Source organism: Hesperophylax consimilis, chromosome 30 (genome assembly GCF_061612785.1).
Source record: "Hesperophylax consimilis isolate HC1 chromosome 30, BYU_Hcon_1.0, whole genome shotgun sequence".
Classification (NCBI taxonomy): Eukaryota; Metazoa; Arthropoda; class Insecta; order Trichoptera; family Limnephilidae; genus Hesperophylax; species Hesperophylax consimilis.
In genome coordinates, this window is record NC_142865.1 from 126,602 (window position 1) to 153,121 (window position 26,520).

The following is a 26,520-nucleotide window of genomic DNA, read 5'->3' on the forward strand; positions in this document are numbered from 1 at the left end:
TGTTATAGCCAAGAACCATCAATACATAACATTTTTACGTTTGCCACATGTGAATGTTAGCAAAACTGCACAGTTGAGCTGACAGCTGACGACTGACAGCCTGTTCCTGGACAACACGCGCGCGGCGACATAAGTTTATCTCCTTATGCTTTATTTTTTTATAAAAAGGTATTATGCAATTGTTATTATTAATAACGAACAAGGCTAGTGATTAAGTAATGAGTATTGACTAATAATGTAACGTAGGTACTTTAATTATTAGAATGTGGGTAAATCCCCAAAAACAGATTCCCTCGAATTTTCCCATAGGCTAGTGAGCCGAGTCAGCGTTGTGTAGCGGAATGTCCAACCCCTGCGGGAAAACGGCGAGGTGGTTAGTTGTCAGTTAAGATAATGAATATTAATAATAATGACCGATTCTCTGGTGCTTTTCAACCTCGAGACGGTCCCCTTCCACCAGGACACGGAGGGCTTGGGTCTGGCGCCCACTGTCTGGCAAATCACCTCAGTGGACTTGTTGTGTGAGAAGGGTCTCTCCCGCCCCTGGATCTTCACCCAGAGAGGTTTCACTGGAACAATTGGAAAGAAAAACTTGTTTAAGAAATATCAGTATTTCGCTTTCTTACTACATTATTCTTCATTGTTCGAATTGGTCGAATATAACATTACGCATTTTAATTTTTTAAATGCATCAATACAAACAAACATAAAATTTATAAAAACGTCCCAAGTTCATGAATATTATAAAACACAACACAATAAATTGAACAATAATATAGTAAACACCAAGACCGGTTTATTTTACCGGTATTCTGAGTAGTGGTCTTACACTAGGGCGATACTGAGATTATCTTCCACTCTGGAACGTGCCGCAAGTATATTAAATATATTTTCAATTGAATAAGTTGTGAAATAACACAAATTAATCAAATAAAATTTACTTGCGTACGCCTGTATTTGAACCCGCGACCTTCGTATTGCTAGTCAAGAGCTTTACCCCTCTAGTACGGAGGCCGTCAATTACATTTACTAATACAAGAGAAACAAAGAGGGTCGTAGGACAGGGCCTGATGTCTAGGTGGTAGGTAGTAGGCAGATGATCACTGTAATCAATAATATTTAGTAGTAGGTAGTAGGAAGATGATCACTGTAATCAATAATATTTAGTAGTAGGTAGTAGGCAGATGATCACTGTAATCAATAATATTTAGTAGTAGGTAGTAGGAAGATGATCACTGTAATCCATAATATTTAGTATTAGGCAGATGATCACTGTAATCAATAATATTTGGAAGATTTGTATTTTCGTGTAGCGCGTTTTTTTATGAAAAACAATCTTAAGGGTGATGTGTGAGGTAGGTATTATCAGTGCCTTGGAAATTCGGCGCCCGGAGCGGATTGCCCCCATTGCGCCCGCGTATTGGTTGGCCCGCAACCTAAACGGTTGGAATATTGTCCCGGTAAGACACAAGTCCAGGGTTCGATCCCGATTTGCGACCGTTACCTTTTATTTTCCGTGTTTTTTTTCCGTTTCGTGGTTCGTACCACATACAAAATAATCATTATTCTAAGTAACAAAGCGGGGTTAAATGGTACAAACATAAGAAACTACGCCTTAAACTCACCGACATCAAAATATTTAGCAAATAATTTCATTATTTACCGGTCTATGAGCACCCCACGTAATTCTTACATATTCCAGCCCAGTAAAAACTTTAATTCCCCGCTGCATTAAACTAATTAACCGCTACAAGTAACTTTAACGACCTTCCTTCCTTAATTCAAGACATTACTCCTCAGCTACACGGGGCTTAAGTATTACTTAATGTAATCCAAACAATACTTGACATGGGGGCTTTCCATTAAATGCTTGCTCCGAAGAAGAAAGCGGGCCGCACGCCGAAACTAATTATTAAATTGATAATGCCAATTAATCTTGTGCTGCTGTGATGGTGGCTGACACTCTATCCTCTATAGCAGAGGTCCTCAACCCCGGGTTCACGAATCATGATAATGAGGTCGCTAAAAGAGTCATCAAGATTTTACACTAATCAAATTTTACTAGAGTTATTTCCACTGATAACAAACTACAAGATATATAATTTTATTCAACGTACTATTTGGAACCACATAAAATTGATCATTTCAATGTATGTAAGTATAATTACATATATGTATATAAAAAATGGGTATCCAATACACAAATAGTTACTACAGAGCTTGCCTTTTACAGGCAGCTTTATTTTTGCTAATTACGTCGCGATCTGAATTGATTCTGTTCAACAGCAAGATTGCTCTCCCCACAGGCTGACCATTGGCAAGTCAGTCCTGCAGGCTGGGATATAGAACAATGTATGTTGTGGTGTCGGAGAAAACCATCGGGAACATAGAAATGAATGTTCTTAATGATAGCTGAGTTTTCAAACCATCCACAAATCAGTCCTAAGAAATGTGTAGCAACGTATAAATATCTTCTAACCCGTAGAAGGTTCGTTCCAAGCATAGTCGATAGGATGGAGTCACGGGTAGTACACATAATCCCTCATGTAGAGAAAACACGGAAATTTCTTCTGAACTCTCTCCAACATGAGGGAATACTTTACCAATAATATATCACCTTGTGATGTATAAAGTTACACTGAGTTACACTGAAAATGAGCAGCTAATAGACCAAATGTGTGACAAGAGCCTTCGAGGTATTTAAAAAAGCACACGTCTGTCCAAGTTCTGGGTCGTGACTGAAAACTAGTAGGTATCCATCGTTACTAAAAAAAATCCTGATGAGGTTACTACCATTTGCAATTACACACCAGACCCGTGTAAGACTGCTTTTGCCGCATTTTCTACCATGAAAACTAAATATTGATCCAAAATAAAATACAAAATTGATTCACTAAGTTTATGAAGGCATCACATTGCATTATTCCTTTATAAATAAGTTAATAATACTATTGAACGCTCGGAGTTACTAAATATGATTATGATTGATGTTACAATTTAATGTAGCTACGCACTCCACATCATCCTATTCAAAGTAGATCAATGCAAAACAAATTGTAAACCAAATTCTTGCATAAACACTCTTGTAAATTTAATTTGTTTTATGTTCATCCTGTCTTCTTATGGTTTTTGTTTTTATTTTACTTACATAATTATTTTGATTTATCAATTTTGTAATTTTTTTAACAAAAGGAGGAAATCTGAAATTTGTTGTATTTTTGGTACAGTGTAAAAATGTTTCCAAAATAATCATAGGTACACGGAACTTGATTTGAAATTGGCTGTTTCTGATATGATACTAAGAGTAATTTTTTCATTAAAAAACCTTACCAATACACGTGTTTTAATTTAATTTTATTTTTAATTAATGAATAGTTGATGATTGTTTATCAGTTGTTTAAAATTTAAAACAAGTTTATTGGTAAGGGGAAATGTGTGCAGGCACTAGGTTCGCATTAATTTTGTACTTACCTAATTTAGTATATTGAACAAAATGTTAAATTAATTATTGTTTGTGTTATTTTGCTTTCTGTATAAAATGTATGTTTTTCTGTTCCTTCTCATATTATTCTCAATTATAGTATTTTTAAGTAGTTGCATTTTATCACAACTGCTTATATTATATTGTTATGTATTTTAATTTGATATGTTGTTATTTTATTGGTCAATGATAGAATATGAATGTAGAAAGACTATTTATAACGCAAATAAATTAAATAATTTTTGGAAGATTGTCTATATTTTAGGAAACAGCAAGAACCAGCTCTTATCTTGATATCTACTTATGTAAACCAACCTTGTGTAAATATGGCCTTTTTTCTGGGGTCGCTCAAAAACCCCTTTTTGATTTTGGGGTCGGGTGAAAAGGTTACAGATCACTGCTCTATAGATATTAGGTAGGTACATATAACAATACGAAAGCCCGTTGTATTGTTTTAATTAAATGATTCCTGCTGCCATTGTCTGAATTGGACAGGATTGGTTGGGATTGGGGTGACTCGCTTCAACGAAATGGTAGATTATTTTACGTGATTTCTGTGCCTTGTACGAAACGTATTATTTATTTTAATCTCTGAAATGGTAAAGAACGCCGAAAAGATTTTTAAAATAAAATATAAGATAATATACATATACAGGGTGTCCGGAAACTCGTAGTACAAGCGGGAAACTGGTGAATCTACATCACATTTGGAGTCGATTTTGTAGTATATTTTTTTTTATTTGAGCTTTCGTTATCGAGTAAATCGAGTTAGAAGTTGATTTTTTTTTTTTTTAATCAAATTCTTATAAATTATTACTGAAGATCAAAGTACCCAACTAATTAAAACTATTTGAAAGTAAAACAAATGAAGAAACTCGGATTTGAAGCATTATTTTGAAATCATCCTTCATTTAATCCGGTGTAATCATAAAATATTTCTGCTCTGCAGGGTTAAAACATCTGTTGTTCAACCCTTAACACCAGAAAAAACTTTAACCCTAAAATAGCCGAAAAATATATTTTTTTTGGTTTTTTTTTTTGTGAAAATGCTCAAATCAAAAAACTATGTTTATTTGGGTTCCCCATGTGGTGTAGATTCTCCAGTTTCCCGCTTGTACTAAGAGTTTCCGGACACCGTGTATATATACTTATACGTAATATTATTTTAAGATACTTAAAAGTAAAGTCGCATTTGTATATACACCGCGAATGTAAGTAAAAGGGAATAAGATTTATATTAAAACTAACTAACTGTGGTAAATGTTCGTTTAGATAATAAAATGGATTACCAAGTAAATTCGTATTGATGGATAGAATGTAATAAAAATCCTGTTATAACATGTATACTGTTTATTGTCGCACTGTGATACAAGCTAGTCCTGCTATCTCATTCACACACGAATGTCTCTTTCATACGCTTAGACAAACGTTCATTACACAATTTTTTTCATTTGAAATAAAACTCTTCAAAACAAAATGGCTAAATTCACATTCTGTAATTGCCTCTTGACATGACCGAGTCAAGTATTTGATCGCACCTTGTCTTCTTCGATCGTCCTGGACTTCTTCTATAATTAACTTCCGTGTTATATTATATTCTCATTATACACTTCTATCTTTGTCCATCGCTCTCCATCCCCAAACCATATAAGCGTCCCTTTCATAATATTATTAATTAAGCTTACATCAGCTTGCATTCTATCCGGATCTGTAATAGAAAGTTTGAACACATGTACGCCTCGGGGACCTCATTTCTACAGGATTCAGTCCATACACCATCGCTTCTTAGAAAATTCTACTCAATTTGATCAATATTATTTAATTGAAGTAGCTCTAACTTTGTGGTTATCCATTATAATAAAATTAAACAATATTAATTAGTTACCACAACATGTTTTATTTACACGCCGTTCCGTTTTTGGTTACTGTTCTTTCCTCAGGGCAAAATAACTTAACTTTACAACTTTTAATGTTCATCAAAGTTATATTGTTTCATTGGATCAATATTATCTTACAAAAATATATGTTTAGTTTGTTGCCATTGAATTTCTACACTGCATCAGCCTGTTTTCCAAGAGACCATAATATGAATGACCGTCGGTCGAGTATATCCGAAACAGACCACTTAGACGCTAAATTGATATTTGCGTCGACCTAACCTAACCTAACTAATGCATGCGCGCAATGCGGGACTATCAAACGGAACACAACACGCACACTGCCTCGTTTACAGTACAGTACAGTTAGTAGACATAGTTAATTAATAGGTACTGTACCTCACTTCACTGCGAGAATTATGATTGATAAACACCAGCAGCAAATCATTGCATTGGCTGGACCAAGCTTCTTTTAAATGAATTTAATACGTTAAAAGAAATATTATTTCACTTTCTCAACTTCAGGCAAAGTTTTACGTAGTAATGCAAAACCACGTGTTTTTTTATCCTAGCGAAAAAAAAAAAAAACAGCGTCTTTTAAAAGCCTAGAAAAAAATAAATTAACTGCTAAAAAGTTCAAAATCTCCTACTTGCGACTACGAACCCATTTTTGATTATGATTTTATTGTACAGTATATACAAAACAGCAAATTGAGTTCTTTAGAAAATTTTAGTACAACATTTAAATATTAATGCTAGTTCGAGCAAACAAAATAAAACACATTTTGGCGATGTTTTTCACTTCCATAAATCAAAATCGGTTTGTGGTGAGCGGGCATTTCAACCTTATCGCGATCCAAGGAGTGTTATCATCTTAATGAACTACATAAAACTACATAATCACGCGAAAATACTTTTATAATCTATTTTTTATTTATTTGAAACACACTCTTGAATTTGCATGAAAATGGTAAAGGTTTATTTTGCTTTTTAGAAATAAAACAATAATAACTTTGTATGAACAAGGCTATGAAACCACGAACTTATTTAATTTATTACCACTGACCGATTTCGCTAAACACAGGCGTCATCGGGGTACAACATTTACCTAAAAAGAAATGGTGTGTGCTAATATTTAAATACCATTATTATTCATTTCATTGATATGTCAAACCAAAAAGTGACTGCTTTCTACGAAAATACCAAAAAAATATTCTGTTTGGTAAAATGGCTTAGCGGAAAAATTCTTTTTTCAAAGTTTTGAATCACCGGCTCAAAATAATAAGCCTTTTCATGTTCATTCAAGAATAATATTTAATATACAGAAATGCGCGGTTCGTCCATAATTGGAGAAAAAAATTCACCTGCGCAGCGCAGCGCTGTTTTAAAGGATTTTGTTTTATAAAATAACAAAATTTGTCAATTTTTGTCTTAAAAAAATATTTAATGATATTATAAAATCGATCGCATTTATTGGCATGACCTTGGTAGATCCTGATGAAAGTACGGCCTGATCAGGCCACGCTACCCAGCGAAGGGGGCAACCGTTCCCTGATGTGTTTCTCCGTTACAATCTTCGACGGCATACGTAATTAGTGATTTATAGATTAGTTAAGCTTCACAAGACGGTCCATGGGTAAGTCATCTTGTAACCTATTGTAATATAATTTATTATCTACTGTAACTTTTCTAAATTTAGTAAAAATATATTTGATTTTTCTAGATTCAATATGAATCCACTGCTTTTATTTGCTCCCTTACAAGTATGAATTCGCATGACTATGCCCACGCTCTGTTTTCAGAGCACTGTTTAATGCCCTTCCTTCCACGAACATGATCTGGCAAGGGATTGCAGATTTTGGGGCTCAGTAACACAGTAAAGTCCGTGAAAAGGCTCGATACACTCTAAGAAATCTACTCTTTATTGTAAACCCACACTCCACACCAATTTAATCTATATCTACATATCACGAGGTTAATTAAATCAAGGCTGTCTTCACTACCATTTACAATTTTGAACATACATATTAAGACGGATATAATTCTTAGATCTGAGAGTTTTCATAAATTTAATTTATTCACAAGTAATTATAGTTTATAATACTTTCAATGAGAATACCGAGATTAAATGAAGATGTATACAAAATTTTCAAGGTTGAAATATTCCTGAAGCCTCTGGAGTTTCAAATAATGAATCCAAGCGTGTTCATTCCCTTATTATTAATTGCGTTTATGTAAGATATAAAGTTTAATTTAGAGTCGAAAATGATGCCCAGGTCATTAATTTCTTCGACAAAGGTAAGGGTTGAGTTATGAAGTTCATATGAATAATTAATTAGTTGACTTATTTTGTAAGCTCTTATTTTTATATTTTGGTTAAATATTTTACTTTTTTTGGTACAATTTAGTAATGTTGGCCTCACTGGGTGGCTTACCCGTTCTGAGGCCTCCATTTTATAATACAAAAAAATATTCATTAAACATTTAAAGAAAATATATATAATGTTGGTCAAGAAAAAATAAAGATAAATTTAAAGTAAAAATATAGATTTAAAAAAAAATAAAAAAAATGAAATAAAGTTAAAATCGGTATTTAAGAAAAAAATATAATACAAAGATAAACTAAGATTTAAAATTAAAGTAAAATAAAATGAAATAAAGTTAAAATCGGTATATTTATATTATTATTATTGTTGTGTGTTTGTGAGTGATGTGTGTTTTATATTGATTTTGTGTTACGTGTAGGTTTTATTATTTTATGTTATGAAATTTAATCCATTTTGTAATTTTGTGTCTTTTTTGTTTTTCTCAATTTTATTTTCAAGTGTTAGACTGTTGAATGCTTTTATAGCATGGTATTTATAGTGTCTTCGTCCAAAGCTTGGATTTCTATTAAGATAAAGTTTATTAAGAGTTCACCAATTAATTATCCTGTTTAAGTTATTTTGTAGACAGACACATGATCTTCAGCGGTTTTAATTTTTCTTTATATTTTTAAATCGTCTGCAAAAAGTAATATCCTTATCAAATATATTAACAATATCGTTTATAAAAACCAAAATTGGGCCTAAATGAGACCCTTGTGGTACACCACGTGGAAGTATAAATTGGTTGGAAAGGAAGGAATTGACGTTTACTAGTAGAACAGTTAGATAGCTAACGAACAAGTCTAAAAGTTTTCCATCGATACCGAACTTACATAGTAACTAGGAGAATTTTATGGCAAACTTTGTAAAATGCCTTAATAAAGTCCGTATATATGGAATCGACTTGAGTTCTATGAGCTAATGCGTTCGATTTACAGTTTTCATACAAAGAGAGATTTGTCAAAGTTGATCTGACCGACAAAAATCCGTCTTCATTCGGAATAATGAGATGGTTAATATAAGGGGAAATTTTATCTACTAATAGTTTTTCAAAATGTTTCGGTATTACGGATAACTTACATATTGGTTATATACTTAGTTATATCACATTTATTACCCTTTTTGAATATAAATAACAACGTTTCAAAATTTTAGGCAAGCAACCTGTATCAAGTGATTAATTAAACAATAAGCAAATCGGCTCAGCCAGTGAATCAATACAATTTATAAGGATACTGGGATGCACATTATCAGGTCCGGCCTTCTTGTTTTGTCTAGGGATTTAATCTTAGTTTTAACGTCGTTTATATTGATATGTATGGCAGGGATATGAAGGCTTTCGTTAATGGATGACGGTGGGATGTAATTGTCTTGGATATCTTTATCATAAACACTTGTGAAGTAGTCAGTAAATTAGTAGACCTTTACTTTCATATCAATACTACTCTTTTCTTTCAAATGCATTGATATGGGTAAGCCTTGCTTGTTTTTTCTTATAGAGTTAAAATGATTGAAAAGGTTTTGAATTTTGTAAGGTACAGAATTTTCGATTCCATTTATGTAATTAAAATACGATTTTTTAGACATTTTTTACATGGAGTTCTATAGTTGTGAAATATCTTGTCATTTAGGGAGGGCAATTTTTTCGACATATTACTAGGTTAATTAACTCTCCGTTGGGAACTTCGCTTCTTTAAAGTGCGAAAGTGGTACATATTTTTCAATGGCCCTATTAATTTTTTTTTAATGGCCCTATTAATAATTGTGTAAAACATTTCCATATTGTGATTAATATTATTGTTATTGTTGAGGTGAAGAAATGACCAGTCTTCATTAGCAAGATAATGTTTCTTGCTAAGTAAGGTTAGGTAGAATAGTTGTGTCGTCTGGTGAGTTATTCGTCATAATGGTTATGCTTAGATCGGGGTGGTGGCAGTCTAGGGGGAGGAGCTCATCAACTGATTTAACAACATGAATTGAGAGATCACTAAATTATTGATCACTAGTTATTGTGGACTTGATTGACTTGATGTAGTGAGAGTAATTTCGTCATATCTATTGATTCGCGAGCATTTTCTGGCAGGCTTAAGTTGTTACAAGAGTCTTTATTCGTCCAATCAATGCTAGGGGTATTATAATTATTATAATAATTATATATATTACGCCAAATAAAATTTTTCTGGCATCCGAGTATTTATTTATAAAGGTTTCGACGTCATCAATGTGGTTTCTGTAGCCTGTGATGTTGGATCCAGGAGGAATGTAGACATATTCCAGGAGAATTACCTGATTTATTTTTTTAATAATACGAATACCTGTTCCACGTCTAGATGTTTACAAAGTAATCGAGTGGATGGCAATGAATTTGAAATGGATATGAAAACTCCTCTTCCTCTAGTTTTAGTACCAGTTGCTCGATTTTTATCAAGGCGGTAGATATTGTAAGATGAAAATCTAAGTTCTTGGGTATGAATATATCAGGATCAAGCCAGGTTTCAGTTCGAAGAAATACATCAATGTTTTGGAGTAATGTTGTTTTTTTAATGTTGTTTTTTTTAATGTTGTTTTTTGTTTAAATGTATAAATTCGTATATTTTAAAATGGGGGCCTCAGCACGGGTAAATAACCCAGTGAGGCCAACATTACTGAATTAAGATATGAAATACTGTAAAATAATGTATCAATAAAAAATAAAAATATATAAAAATAAAAATAAAAAATGGAAGAGTAGTTTGCAATTCTAAAAGTTTGGTACGGCTGCCTATGATGTTTTGGCCATATCCAATATATCCACTGATAGATTTGAGTTTTTTGGATTAATTTTCCCTGTTTTTGGCTTGTTGTTGATACATTTGAATGCTAGCCCAACTTCACCTCCCTGTATCCGACTTTCCATTATTTGGCGTAGGTCCTACAAGTATTTCCCTTGGTTTGGTGTTTGATCGGAAAAAAATTGAGAGCTCGAGGAAGACATGGCACGATCAAGTGAATCAGATACTCGAGTTGGGCCATGTCAAGATTCAGATTAATAGAAGAGTATGCATTAGACTATGTATCAATGTGAATGAGGCAAGAAGTGTGTGCCAAGACCGATTTGTTTGGCGGTCCGTCCTCTCTGCCTACCCCTGCTGGGAAACGACGTGATGGTTAGTAAGTTAAATAGTTAGTTGGTTTGCTTTCGAGCTTTCTGGCATGTTTATTATTATAAGGTTATTAGCTCTGTTTTAGATTGTATATGTTTACGGCCAATGCTTCTTCATTTTTGTAATTTGTTTTTGGGGTATTATGCCGTGTTGCGCTAACTCCTTCTTTAGCCAACGTTTCGGACAGCATTGCAGTGTCCATCATCAGGGCAGATGTCTTATTTGAGGTTGTGTTAAAATGTGAGCTTAAGTATGAGGTTGTGATACCGTGTTGCCAGCTCCAACCCTCTGAGCTAACATTAACGTATCATTTTTTTATTTGTGGTTTTCTTCGTTTAGCTCTGGTGTATCCGTCAATTACCGGATACCAAGAACTATTAAGCTTAGCTCCATCGTCTCTATTAATGTTTACGGGATTTTTATGAATTTCAATGGCCTCCGTAATCAGCCGTGCTCTATAAGTTTTCGGTCTCCCCAGGATTTCAGGAACAAATCCAAAGTAATGCCCGGTGTCAATCAAATGCTCGGCAATTGCCGATTTGTCAGGGTGGCCGAGTTTACAAGCTAATACGGCAGACTACACAAAGAAGATGGAAGACCTCTTGTGCGATTCAGGCACCTATAAGAAGATTAAAAACAACCCCACCAACAAGATTGACATAAAGACAAGGGAACTAGTGAAAGCTTCTAGCATCAGGAAAGAGGATTGGTCTAAGCTTTTTGTAAAAGCCTCTAGAACTCCTGCCCTGTATGGTCTCCCGAAAATACATAAAAAGGAAATCCCAATGAGACCGATTGTCAGCGCTATTGGCGCTCCTACATACAAACTTTCCCAATACCTCTCAAGATTACTGCAGATGCAAACTGGTAAAACTGAATCGTGGATTAAGGATTCAACAGATCTGATAAGTAAGCTCAAGAAAGTTAAGACTGAGGAAGGAGATATTCTGGTCAGCTTTGACGTCGTGTCACTTTTCACAAATGTGCCTCTAGAAGACTCCATGACAATGCTCAGGGAGATATATGAGGAAGACATTTGCAAACTTTTTGAACACTGCCTCAAAACGGGATACTTTGCATTTCAGGGTGAACTATTTGAGCAATTGGAGGGAGTTGCGATGGGCAGTCCGTTATCGCCAGTACTAGCCAACTTTTTTATGGAGAAGTTTGAAGAAGTGGCACTCGACACAGCTTCGGCTGTCCCTAAAGTATGGTGGCGCTACGTCGACGATGTCTTCGCCATTTGGCCTCATGGAACGGAGAAACTAAACGAATTCCTGGACCATCTTAATTCTCTCCACAGCAAAATTAAATTCACAATGGAACTGGAAAACGAAGATAAAATCCTGCCCTTTCTAGATGTGGAGGTGATGCGGAAACACGATGGTAGCCTAGGGCATATTGTATATAGGAAACCAACCCATACGAATCGGTACTTACACGCTGATTCGCACCACCACCCAGCGCAGAAGAGAGGACTTATCCATACATTGGTGACCCGAGCGACCAGAATATGCGAAGAACATAAAATCGGAGCGGAACTTACGAAGCTGACCGATGCACTGGAGCGTAACGGCTACCCAGCAAGTCAGACAAGGCAAATCATAAGAGCCAAATCTGCACCAAACGAAGACAGAGTTGAACAAGAGTCGAAAGGCTGTGCCTTCCTGCCTTATGTGCACAATGTGACAGACAAAATTGCCAAGCTTTTGAGAAAGGAAAATATCAAGACTGTCTTCGGAACAACAACAAAGATACAGGACTTACTGAGGTCTGCAAAGACTAAGTTTCCTCTGGAAACAGATGGAGTGTATAAACTCAGCTGTTCCGGATGTGACAAGGTCTATGTAGGCCAGACAGAGCGGACTATCTCCAAAAGAATTTCGGAACACTTCAGAGCTTGTAAACTCGGCCACCCTGACAAATCGGCAATTGCCGAGCATTTGATTGACACCGGGCATTACTTTGGATTTGTTCCTGAAATCCTGGGGAGACCGAAAACTTATAGAGCACGGCTGATTACGGAGGCCATTGAAATTCATAAAAATCCCGTAAACATTAATAGAGACGATGGAGCTAAGCTTAATAGTTCTTGGTATCCGGTAATTGACGGATACACCAGAGCTAAACGAAGAAAACCACAAATAAAAAAATGATACGTTAATGTTAGCTCAGAGGGTTGGAGCTGGCAACACGGTATCACAACCTCATACTTAAGCTCACATTTTAACACAACCTCAAATAAGACATCTGCCCTGATGATGGACACTGCAATGCTGTCCGAAACGTTGGCTAAAGAAGGAGTTAGCGCAACACGGCATAATACCCCAAAAACAAATTACAAAAATACTTTTGGCCGTGAAAATCTTAAATAATGCTTCTTCAGTTCACTTTCAGTCTCTACTGCATTAGTTTATAGTTTATTACGTTGTCTTGTGTAGTGTCGTGTACTTTTTACATTTTATAAACGTTGTGTTCGTGTGTAGAAGTGTTTTGTAGATAAAGGTATTATATTAGAGAAATGTATTATTGAGATTTACGGACGAAAACGAGAAACCCCAATTTATTAGATATATGAATTCCGCATATGAGTCCCCACTGTCCGAACGCGAACCGAACGCGAACAGATCGATTCTGAATGGAGGTCTTTCACCCAGGCGATACTGAGAGTATCTTAAACTCTGGAAAGTCCAGGAATTTCTCCACCTTTCTCTTCCTCATCTCCTTCCCCTCCCCAATTAAGTGTACTATTATGTATTTTATTCGTCAGAATATAATGCGTCACAGCCGAGAATACTGGCGGGTATTGTGTTTCAGCAAGTATATATCGGAAACGACTCGACTCCAGCTTATTTTCTATTTCCCAGTAGTCACGCTAATAGGACAAAGGATTCGCTTCACTTCAAGTCGCTCCTAACTGTGGTCTGCGGTGGGAGACAATCTATACAAACACAGAGAAATGTTTGACGAAATTCACTCAATCCCTTAATTCTTAGGAATTACATCGCATTAAACCTTTAGAATACACGTGTAATCTCACAAGTTGAATCGTTAATGGCATTATATAACCGCAGAGGCTATATAATGCTATCGATTAGAACTTAGAAGGGGGGTTTATTTTTTTTAATTTATTAAGTTAAAAGAAATTTACATTTCACTTTCTTAACTTAAATATATAACATTAAATAAATAGTTTTCTAATAACTTAAGATTAAAAAGTTTTTTTTTAAACACATTTATACTCTCCATTTTAAGTTTATCTGGAAGGAGATTGTGTATTTGTACACCCTCGTGGCCAATGCCTCTTTTGCCACTTTCAGTCCATACAGTATTTGTGTACAATTTGTTATGTTGCCTAGTATAATGTTCGTGTACTTGTGACGTTTGTTTAAATGTTGTGTTTGTGTGTATAAGTCCATTTTGGATTTTGTAGATTAGGAGGTATATGTTATTTAGAAACTAAATTATACCTACAAAAATTGAAATAAATTTAGTCTAATTATTACAAAAACGATTAATTTGAGAAATCTACGAAAAATAAAACAGATATATTTTTTTAATATTTAAATACGAAATAGGTAGGCACACTTCAGAGTGGCACCACATTGTTCGAAATTTCAAAAACGCGGTCATTTTCGTATATCGCGTTTTGTTTCTAACTTTTTCTTCAGATGACATTTGTAATATCATTGACCCGGTCTGTTCCTACCAATTAAATTATGCGCTCCGTATTTGCTTTGGTAGAATAATATTTCGATTTAAAATATTCCTACGACAGTGCTGCAAATGGGTATTACTGCTTTTTTAAATTTCCACTACGCGACAGATCGTTTTTTGTCAAATCAACCAGACTGTAAACAAAGTCCTCCAAAAACGATCGTAATACGTTCCTATTCCTGGGATCGGGCTGTTTAAAAATCTGTCAGCTACTAACTATGACGGTATACGCAATACGCATGGGTGTGATTATGAGTAACGTTTTCTACTAACCCGCTCACACACCGCCGTATTATCGATAATGAGTTAGACTGTACAAGTATAGCGAGCTCGTACGTAAGTCATTGACGATTGTCCTCTTTGAAACGTCTTGAAAACGAGTACCTAAGTAGGTGTATGATGCAATAGCTAAAATAAAATTAATTTACTCAATGTAATCATAACTATAAGCATGTACTCATCCTTTTTGGTTTTAAAAGTAAAATCATTGGTTATAGTTAAAGGAAGATCAGTAATACTATTAAATAGATACAAATAGTTGTGATTGGAGAATTAAAGTTAAAAACAAAAGACAGACCAGGAATGGAGCTAGCTAGTGAGGTTAGTTCCTTTGACCAAGGCCGACTAGAGTACCGGCCTGGGCTCGCGACCGCCAAATTACAAGTCAGTATTGTCGCTAAACAAAATTTCACTGTTTAAAAGAGTCTCTTCATTCTGTTTATTTAATATGCTTTCAGTAAAACAATACACCAATGAGTAGTAACTACGAGAATCAACAACAATCGCCGCTATTTGGAAACTGTCATTGCTCGATGGCACTGACTTAATCACGCGACACTTTAAATTTGTCACGCGCCAAGACGTATTCTGTGTTCGGCCATGCTTTTGACGTATTTTTAGTGCAACTCTCTTATTATTGGTGGAAATTTCGTGATATTGGCCTAGAATGCCCCTTCCGTAGAACATTGCGGTGGCGACATAACGCTTACCGAGAGTGGGTCGCCACTTCCTCCATCATTCATATTCATTCCCCATTGGTATAATAAACCCGTTTTGACACCACCCCATAAACTGAGTAATATCACTGTCCCACCACAAACAATACAATACAACACAACACCCTTTGTACAAGTGTGACGCGGGTTCGTAGTCTGTTAAACGCGTAATTCCTAAAGGGTGTTGCAAATTTAACAGCGATTATAATATTATATCTTGCGAATACAATATGCCTTACCCTTGTCTTGTACCCCAAACCTCCAACTACCGAAGCCTACTATTGATGTCTATAAGCCCCTTGGATTTGACATAGATATTATTGAAGATGCTAATTCACCGTTCTCATGTTCGAAGATTCCAATCCGCTTATTATGTAACTATATAATGTATCAAAGGTGGCAGAATTACAATTATTATCATTCCAGTGAAACGGTTGGAGTAAGTAGTACCCGAGTATATCAGACCAGCTCAAGTGTGGGGTTCAATAGAAGTTCGAGTAAATCTGGCTTTCAAGTAACTGGGCGTCTTGTATAGCAGACTGGCTAGTAGATTCTTAGTGACCTGCTGATAACCCTGCACAAATCTCAACTAGCCATACATGCATATCTCACTAGTCTGACATACAATCCGTTGTCAACAGACAGATTGCTGAGTCTGTTCTACAGGTATTAATTGATTCCGGTGCAGCGGTGCACCCGTGAAACTCGACGGACATAAGCGGAACACCCGTTTACAGATGAAGTTATCCTTATGAGAACTGGTCGTTTCTTTGATTAGTTTTTGCGGGCCATATGTGGAAATGAACATACCGGCGTCTGTTTCTCCTCCTTCATATAAATAAATCCCATCCTAGCCTTCCTCACAACGCTGCCCAACATGGTTTCCCAGTCTGTACACTGTAGTCACTAATAGGATGCTCTTGTCAGGTGACCCATAAAAAAATGAATAGTTGTCTAGTGATATTAATATGACTGTTGACAATTTACGGGAAAGCGAGAGTTGGGTTATTGGTAATTTGAGCTGAACGGCCAGTAGTACCTAATACGAAAATTGGATGACGCCACTACTCTAACCTAGGTCCCAGCGCAACAGTGGAACAACAAAACTAATATTAATATTTTATTATATTAATTATCAGTTGTTAATTAATTTACCCATTCGTCAACGAGTTTGTCATATTACCAAATGCCCCCCCGACCCGCTATTACGTCAAGTAGACAAAAGCAAGCACGCTCATAATTCTACCTAACACGATATAATCAAAACTATATCTGCGTGCATTTTCCCAATGGAAATTCGTTTTAATTGAGGAACAAAGCCGCTTTGTTTTAGGTTTTTATGCCGAGGACAAAAGCGACACGACGCGCGACGCGATGCATTGAACGGGCGACCGCGACGCAGCATTCAGAGTTGAACAACACACTACTCACAATGCCAGATGGTCCTTTTTACACAGGCGTAAGTGTTATCCATTTCGAAAACTTATATTGTAAGCAATGAAAAAGTTTTGACTTTCCGCCACGGTCCTACGCATCGAACGGCATGACTTAGTTGCGCTATTATCTAATTAAATTACAAAAAAATAGGTGAGTGTGAATATGAATGTCAGCTCGTGGGTTAATTTCCGCCTCCAAGATATGCTTTCAATTATGAAAACAATAGTGATATTCAAAACGATGTATTTATCTTCGTATTACTGTTGCAAGATACACATCAAGGGATATTAACTATGAACCATTTTTTATTTATTAACTTTCAAAAATACAGTTTTTTTACTATTAAGTCCCGTTAAACTGATTGATATCAGTTTGTCAACGGGTTCTTTTAACAATTAATTTTTAAATACACATAAAATTTTAACAAGTACATAAAATATACACATAATTACATTAGAACAAAAATATTCTTTCACATAACCATTTTTTAACATACATTTCCTTCTGTGAGTCAATTCACAGCTTTTTATTGAGTTTGGTAACATGTTGTAAATTATTGGAACTAGGTATTCTAGAGTTCTTTGGCCGTATTTATTAAGGTATCTGGGAACTACAAGTCCATCGTTTGCAATTAGTCTTGTATTATGAAATATTATTATTAACATAAAAGCGCGCGCACAACACAAGCGATCAACTATGCAAAAACCTTTGTCCGGGTCAATATATTAAATATTATATACGATGGATTTGTGTTCCAGCAGAGTCCCAACTGCGCCCAACCATCTGAAGCCTGTGAGACTATGACATTCCCAATTAGGGTATGATGGGAGGCTGAAGGTAGTGGAGAGGGGAAGGAGATGGGAGATGAAGGTGGAGAAAGTACCTGGCTATTCAGAACTGGTCACCAAATACGGCCAAAGCCATTTCAAGCAACGTTTTAAATTATGATTGAGGGCAATTCACTAGGGCGATGCTGAGAGTATCTTCCACTTTGCAAATATATTATTTTTACGCGACCTCCAGCTTGCTTTTTAATTTTAATTTTTTTATTAAACATTAAACAAAATTAATTGCCTTCAAAAACATAAAAAAAATCGATTTCTTCAGGGGCCTAACATAGCCCACTTTCGTAAAATATGTTTGCTATGCCTTTTGAGTTTAAAATTAAAAAAAAAAAAAAAAAAAAAACAATGTAGCTTGAATTGGATGACACGTCAACGCAAAAAAAAATTAAGCCTCTTTAGCGGCTTTACAAAAGCGCATACGCCATTTTTTAAATGCACAAATTTTACACTTCCCTTTCCGGTGAGACACGCGTCAAAGACATAAAGGGCGGGAACTACCCGTTACCTACCCTATTCAGGATGGAACGTGTTCTAAATTCAAATTCGAATTCAAAAGAAGAACGAGCTTGGAAGTCGCTTCTAATAGTTGTGACGACCTTTGTTTTCCGAATGAAAAAGAAGTATGATCAAAATTTTGGTTAGGGACTTTTAAAAGATGGAAATTATTTACTATGTAAAAAATTTAGAGTTATGGTCGTATGATAGAACTAATCAATTAGGTAATATGAAGGTATCTTCATCTATAAATGACATGACACATTGTGTAATATAAATGTTTAAGAGTTTAAGAGGTCGTGTATGACAGAAGTAAGCGGTTAGGTAATAGAATAGTAAGGTATCTTCATCGATAAATGACATGATATATTATTTTATATAAATGATCAAGTTAATAAATATGGTGTGAAATCAAATTATACCTAAAAAGTAGTCTAATGCAAGGTTTCGGTCGTCCGTACTATAGAAAAGCATGACAAATCTAACAGACTCAAACAAACGTTTTTTTCAAGTGACAATATTCTATATTAACTATGACATGAACTCCGTGGTCGAGGGGTAAGGCTCTCGACTAGCAAGCTGGAAGTCGCGGGTTTAAATCTTATTAAAATTATTTGATTAATTTTTTGCTATTTCGCAATTACTCACTAAAAATAATATATAATATACTTCCGGAATTGAAACGTTGCTTGAAATGGCTTCGGCCGTATTTCAGGTACTTCCTCACCTTCCTCTTCCTTATCTCTTTCCACTGTCTCACAACCTAACCCAAATGTACTGGCTCCAGACGGTTGGAAGCAGGTGGGACTGTTATAAAAAATGTAATGAAAAAATGGAAAAATTATAAACTATTTTCCTTCTGCAGGAGACCTAACTGTGGAAGTTTTTTTCGATGTTTCCTAATGGGTACCCTACTTCTACTACACTTCAAAAGAATCTTCAAAAAATCAAAAAAATGATATGTAGCTTTGGGGCTTATTCTGAAAAAGCTTAAAGTTTATGGTTGAATCCCGACAGCTCTACTGTGTCCACCGTTTAATAAAACGGAATGTTTGGAATTGTTCGGAAGCGCCCTTATCCCGTTAGAGTGAATGTTTCCATCCCTTATTTAATTGGAACAGCCCTTGTTCGGCGCCACCAGGAGAGAAGGAGAGAAGAACTTCTTAATACTCGACTTTAATTATTTTAATTAATGACGTAATCTCTCCCAATTAAATAATTCCTTTGATAAATTCCCCGATTTACATTTTGTACGAGTCGACGAATGTACAGATTCTACAGGGTGGTTGGATAATATCAAGCAAATAAAATGCTTTTAGTACGTATAGAAAACGTTTTTATTCATATTTCCAAGCGCAGACCATTGAAAACTCACGAAATCTGACTTTATTTATAGATTTACTTTCAGAAATAAACAAAAGAAATACATATATCAATTATGTATTATTAAAATAAGTTTTTTTTAATACAAAATTCTGTAGATAGGTAAGAACTAATTTTAGTCATTTTTACCAATAGCAATTTTCTAATTTTCAATAAGTTCACTTATTAATTTAGTTTAAAATGTGCATATCATTTTTAACTAAGTTCTAAGTAAAAACAATTTTACTTTATTTCATTAAAACAGGTTGGTAATGGTAACAATACTGATTAACTTAATCCGGTTAGATGTAAGAAAAACGATGTACGTACTATATGAAAAAAAATTACTTTCGAATTTATTAAGAATCTATTCAAATTATTGGTAGTTCCGGTTAAAAACGAGATTGCAGGACTTACAAATGAATTAACAGGCTTCCCGGTAAACATTTAGTAAATTAAGAATATATTAGAATGATGTCGCAACACGTGTTATATATTGTCAAGGCAATCGATAAAATAAACATTAATTGATGTTTTATTAAAAAGGTCTGTTATTTTTTTTGTGGGAGAAAAAATCTATTTGTCTCTGCGCAACTTATACCCAATGTACTTTATGTTTATTTTGTACAGAAAGGTTTTTTAAATGTAAAATTTTTGGTATTTTATGAATACCCTGTAGTAGGTAGGTACCAAAATGAAAATAAATTATTTCTCCAATCTGAGAATAGTGGTTTGGTTTCAGCGGTTTCATTTCCCATTCCAATCCATCCCGTGGCAGTTGGCGGCTTATTGGAGTCGTCTCAAACATTATGTATTTATGCTGCCATGTAAAACTAAACACACTCCGACTAGCTTCAGTCTTTTGTAAACCTCGGTTCATTATGTATATGTTTAAATTTCGAAAGAGGATTCATCGGGATGAGACAAATATGAATATTCCACATAGCTAGTTATTCTATATTTGAATTTTTCACCAACAACATTTCAAAAAATATATATTTAATCAAAACTAAATAAATTAAAACTTAAAAAACAATTTATCAAAAGATAAAGCAAGTATCTTGTTCAACTCGGAAGGAATTTTTAAATTTGAATTGTAAAATATGGGCCATTAATTACATGTGAGTTATCGAGAGGAAAATATCGATTATTTTAAATGTAAATTTGGTAATTATTTGCGAGTTTGCGTTAATTCATGTATTGTTATGTTTTATAAAGGTAAACTTACCTTTACATGACTAGATTTTCGTGCAAAGCAAAAAGGAAAACAAATTATTTTATGCAATAGTCGTTAGCTTGAAATACAAATATAAATTGAAAGAATCGTCAGAGAAAAAATAAACGCCGCCGACGAGAATTGAACCTGCAATATTTGTTGAATAAAATACTAGTATTTATTGAATTATTTGGCGGTTATAAATAAGCCGACGCACATACGTAGATTTTAATGATTTAGACGGCCAAAGTGAAAACGGTACTAACTCCAACAAGAATCAAAATAGAAAAACTACAAAACGATAATGAGAGGAGTAAGTATGTGAATTGTGCAGAGATGAGATTGAATGAGAAAAAAATGGATGGTCTAAGCATAGACGAAACATGGAACCACATAAAAGTGAGTCTTTGTGAATCTGCTAGAGAGGTGTGTGGAATAAGTACGCAAGGTAGAAAGAAAGGTGATGCATGGTGGGATGATGATATTAAAGCACTGGTCTCAGAGAAGAAGAAAGCATGGTTATGTCTGATTGCGGCTGGCAGTGCTTCCAGCGAAGAGAAGGATCGAGCGAAAGAAGTATATAAGGAATGTAAGAAAAAAGTAAGAGTTGGAGTGAAAGAACGAAAGAAACGCCTGGAAGAGGAAGAAGGAATGAAAATGACAAACCATTTCCAAGAAAACATTAAGTTGTTTTGGAAGGAAGTCAAAAGGTCCCGGTGTGGCCCTGAAACCGGAAGCATGAAAGTAATAAAATCGAAAGATGGAAAAATGTTGACGAATGAGGAAAAAATAAAAGAGAGATGGATGAAGTATTTCGAGGAAGTCTTTGAAAGCGAAGTGAGTGACAGTGATTCTAGCGGCGAATCAGATATGAACGATGATGGACTGAATGTTACCGAAATTAGCATGGATGAGATAGAAAGATCAATTAAGTATATGAAGAATGGTAAGGCTGTCGGTTTCGACAATATTGCTGCTGAATATTTTAAAGGAGGTAGCCGTATAATTCTCACATGGTTGTGCAATCTTTTTAACCAATGTTTAAAGGAAGGTTACACGCCTTTAGATTGGAGAAGAGCAGTGATCATGCCATTATACAAAGGTAAAGGGTCACGTATGGAATGTGGGAACCATAGGGCTATTAGCCTGCTAAGTTCAGTTGGCAAGCTGTATGGTAGAATTTTGATTGAAAGGGTAAGAAAGGAAACAAAGGATAAAATATGGGATGTGCAAGGTGCTTTTATGAGTGGAAGGGGGTGCATGGACCAGATCTTCTCATTGCGTATGCTCACCGAGAAGTTTCTGGCAAAAAACCAGAAACTTTTCTGTGCCTTTGTAGATCTACAAAAAGCATACGACCGAGTCGACAGGAAAAAGCTATGGAAGGTGTTGTCCAAGTATGGAGTGAATGCGAATCTGACTCAGGCAATTGCGTCTCTATATGAGGGAAGCGTTGCATGTGTTAGGGTGAACGGTGGTTTTACGGAGTGGTTTGATATCACAAAAGGTGTTAAACAAGGCTGCGTAATGTCACCGTGGTTATTCAATCTATACATGGATAATTGTATGCAAGAATTGAAAGATGTGGGATTGGGCGCGAATTTGAGTAATCTGAAAGTATGTTGCCTGTTGTATGCTGATGATGCGGTGCTGATTGCTAATAGTATGGATGATCTGCAGTCTCTCGTGTCTAGGATGAACGAAGTATGCGTGAAGAATGAGTTAATGATGAATGTAAGTAAGTCTAAAGTAATGGTGTTTGAAAGAGAAAGTACGAAAACAGTGTGTAATATAGCTGTGAATGAGGAATACTTGGAGCAGGTGGATGAATTTGTGTATTTAGGAAGCATGTTTACGAGTGATGGGAAGGCTGACAGAGATATTGAAAGAAGAGTAAATGCAGGTAACTCCATTAATGGAGGACTGAACGCAGTTGGCGCTAACAAAAAATTGTCCAAAGAAGCGAAGTTAGCAGTCCACAATGGAGTGCTGGTACCTACCCTGATGTATGGAAGTGAGGCATGGAACTGGCAAAGAAAGGATGAAAGTAGATTGAATGCTGTTGAAATGAGATCCCTGAGGCGTATGTGTGGTAAAACCATGTATGATCGTGTGAGGAATGTGGATATCCGCAAAGAGTGCAAGGCTGATGTAAGCGTAATGAGTAAGATCAAGAAAGGGACGCTTAGATGGTTTGGGCATGTAGAGCGAATGAGCGAAGAAAGGAGTGTAAGGAGAATATACGATGCAAATGTGAATGGTAGCAGAAGTCGGGGGCGCCCGAGGAAGACATGGCACGACCAAGTGAATCAGATACTTGAGTCGGGCCATGTCAAGAGTCAGAACAATAGAAGAGTATGTATGAGACGATGTATGAATGTGAATGAGGCAAGGAGTGTGTGCCAAGACAGAGTTGTTTGGCGGTCCGTCCTCTCTGCCTACCCCTGCGGGGAAACGGCGTGATGGTTAGTTAGTTAGTTAGTTAGTTTAGACGGCCAAAAGTATTTTTTTTAAAATCAATATAATGGTAAGGTATCTATTTAATTGGCGAGTCAACAGTTCTATGTACAATATAACATCCCCTCCCCCCTCCTTGGAAGCGCGGGAGTCGACTTTGATCAGTCGGAATTCGATAGTGAACAAGTGTGTACGTGTCGGGTCTCGGCGCTCTCCTAAACTTATAACTTTCCAAACGTGCATTATTCATTTCAAGCTAATATTTCCGTTTTAACTGTGATGGATTGCGATAATACAGGTAAGAACAATTTGTTTTCGTTACAGAAAAATTTAATTAACATTCTCTGTCATTCATTTTTAAAACGACAAACATCACTCTGTCAAATTTTTTTTTTTTTTAATATATTTAAATTCGAGTGCCTTTTTAATGTACTTATGAGTCCGTCCCTGTATTAATTTTCATTATACTATATAGTGCATATATGTAACTAACTAATTCCATAAGAAATAGCCGCGCAAAATCGCGCTTTTTTGAGCTAAGCCCTTTTGAAAGGCTCTTTGTCAAATATAGGAAATATTGAGTGTGCGATATTTTGTATTAAAATTGTTTTTATATTTGTTTCAGGTCTACCTACTACCTCGGGTACTAAAGTAGTGACTCGTCAATACATATTTGACCAACTACAGAGTCAAAATTTACCAACTTTAAATGAAAAACTTGACTATTATGAGAATTTTCTCCTTATGCGCTATGGGCACAACAAAGAGGCTAAAAAAGACTTTAAAAAAAGATTTTCTTATGTAAAATCACAAATTAGGCAACGATGGGTAAAGGCAAATAAACACCAAGATGTTTTCCTGAAAATAAACCAATTGGTTAGAGGGAACATTCGAGATTCCCATTGAATCAGCCTCCTCGCAAGGTCGACCACCCATGTCTTTTGGAGAACTAAGTGAGCGTAGTAAAAGAAGAAAAACGGAAGAAATAAGAGCCTCCGCAGGTGATGAAGTTATTGTTCACGCTGCTACATCTGTGTTGCAGACAACGGGACATAGGACCGCCTCGAAAGTGCTTAAAGATATTACGAACTCCCCAACACGGGCTAGTAAATATAGAAAAGCCTACAGTAGAGTTACCAACAACGATGAGGTACCTCAATTGACGCCTCTGCAAGCACTTAAGATGTTCGTTGAAGCTGATTTTACGAGACGACAGTATGAGATAGTAAGGGCAACAAATCCACAACATTTTCCTTGCTATGATCTTGTTTTGAAAGCAAAACAAGAGTGCTATCCGCCGAAAGAATCCCTAAGAATTACGGCTACTTGCGCGGAAAGTAATCTACAGTGCTTAATGGATCTAACCGTAACACGATTATCAAAATACCTAGAAGATGTGATAATCCGGCTTAACGAGCAAGAAAGGAAGTCGTTAATGATAATCTGCAAATGGGGTTGTGACGGTTCTCAGCAATCCAAATTTAAACAAATTTACGATAATGAGACTGATTCCGATGCCAACATTTTTATGAGTTCCTTTGTGCCTTTGCGCATTGTTTGTGGAAAAGAAGGCAGTAAAATTGTTTGGCAGAATCCAACTCCTTCTTCGTCAAGGTTTTGCCGTCCGATTCGATTCCGATTTGTAAAAGAAACAACGGACATAACTAAAGAAGAGATAAAATGTGTGCAGGAGTCCATTAAGCAACTGAACAAAACAGTTGTTACGTTGAATGAAGAGGAGTTTTCGTTTGGGCACCAACTCAAAATGACTATGATTGACGGAAAGGTGTGTAACGCAGCCACAGACACAAAGTCAACATCCCAGTGCTACATCTGTGGAGCTACTTCGAAAACCTTTAATGATCTATCGAAGAAAAATAGTGTAAACCCTCAAGCTTTGGAATTCGGCTTGTCAGTATTACACGCCCGGATCCGCATTTTCGAAAGCATTATACACCTTTCGTATAAACTGCCAGTAAAAAAATACAGGGAAAGAAAAACCGAAGAAGACAAGGCATTAGAAGCCCAAAAGAAGTTGGAAATTCAGGAGAGGTTTCGAAATGAAACCGGTTTGCTTATTGACATGCCAAAGGCCAACTTTGGCAACACCAATGATGGCAACACAAGCCGGAGGTTTTTTGAAAACCCCGAATTGGCTTCAGCCATCACAGGTATTAACTTTGAACTGATTTACAGATTCAAGGTTATTTTAGAAACTATTTCTAGTGGCCATAAAATTGATGCTGAAAAATATGATAAGTATGCGTACGACACAGCAAAATTGTACGTAGAACAGTATGGTTGGCACCCAATGACGCCAACTATGCACAAGATATTGGTACATGGAAGCCAAATCATAAAAAGTTCGGGGCTCCTTCCAATTGGACAGCTATCGGAAGAAGCTGCAGAAGCCCGGAACAAGCATTTCCGATCGTACCGGCTAAACTTTGCCAGAAAGTTTTCTAGGGAAGAATGTAACTTAGATGTATATTATAGGCTTTTGTTAAGTTCAGATCCCTTCATTAGTTGCTTGAGACAAATAAGAAAACCTTCACGTAACGCATTTCTACCTGAAACGGTTAAACTTTTATTACCTGGTGACCCAAACACAGAGTCAGTAGAGACATCTGGACCTGAAGATAACGATTTTTAATGTAATTTTATATTTAAAGAAAACTTGTTAAATTCTGTTTCCATTCATTTGTATTTTTTAGTGAATTTAGCTCTGTTATATATTACTGTTCTTTATAACCTGACAAATATATGTATGTTTTTATAAATATATACCTTTCCTTTATTTTAATTGAACTTAGAACTAAAATAACCCCAAAAATAATTTTGGCCGCCTAAATCATTGAAATCTATCTATGTGCGACGTAGCACAGTGGATCCGTGCACCTGACCGGCAATAAGAATATTTGTGTTTCAGGCTAATAATTATTGATTAAAATAATTTATTATTATTGATTATAATAATTTATTATTATAATCAATAATTTGAGATTTTCACGGCCAAGAGAATTTATAGTGATTTATATTTGGGTTATTATGCCGTGTTGCGCTACCTCCTTCTTTAGTCAACGCTTCGGACAGTATTTCAGTATTTATCATCAGGGCACATCTGTCCAC

General features: G+C 35.6%; 1 protein-coding gene across 1 annotated transcript in view; it reads right to left on the reverse strand.

The window, feature by feature from the left end:
• Positions 1-310: 310 nt before the first annotated feature.
• Positions 311-26,520, reverse strand: part of LOC149409491 (nephrin-like) — a 410,217-nt gene continuing 384,007 nt past the window's right edge. Inside the window, exons 7-8 of the mRNA XM_089649438.1 lie at positions 415-569; positions 311-352 (exon numbers count right to left, since the gene is read on the reverse strand). Coding sequence (XP_089505564.1) covers positions 311-352; positions 415-569 — 197 coding nt within the window. The remainder of the gene's footprint in view (positions 353-414; positions 570-26,520) is intronic.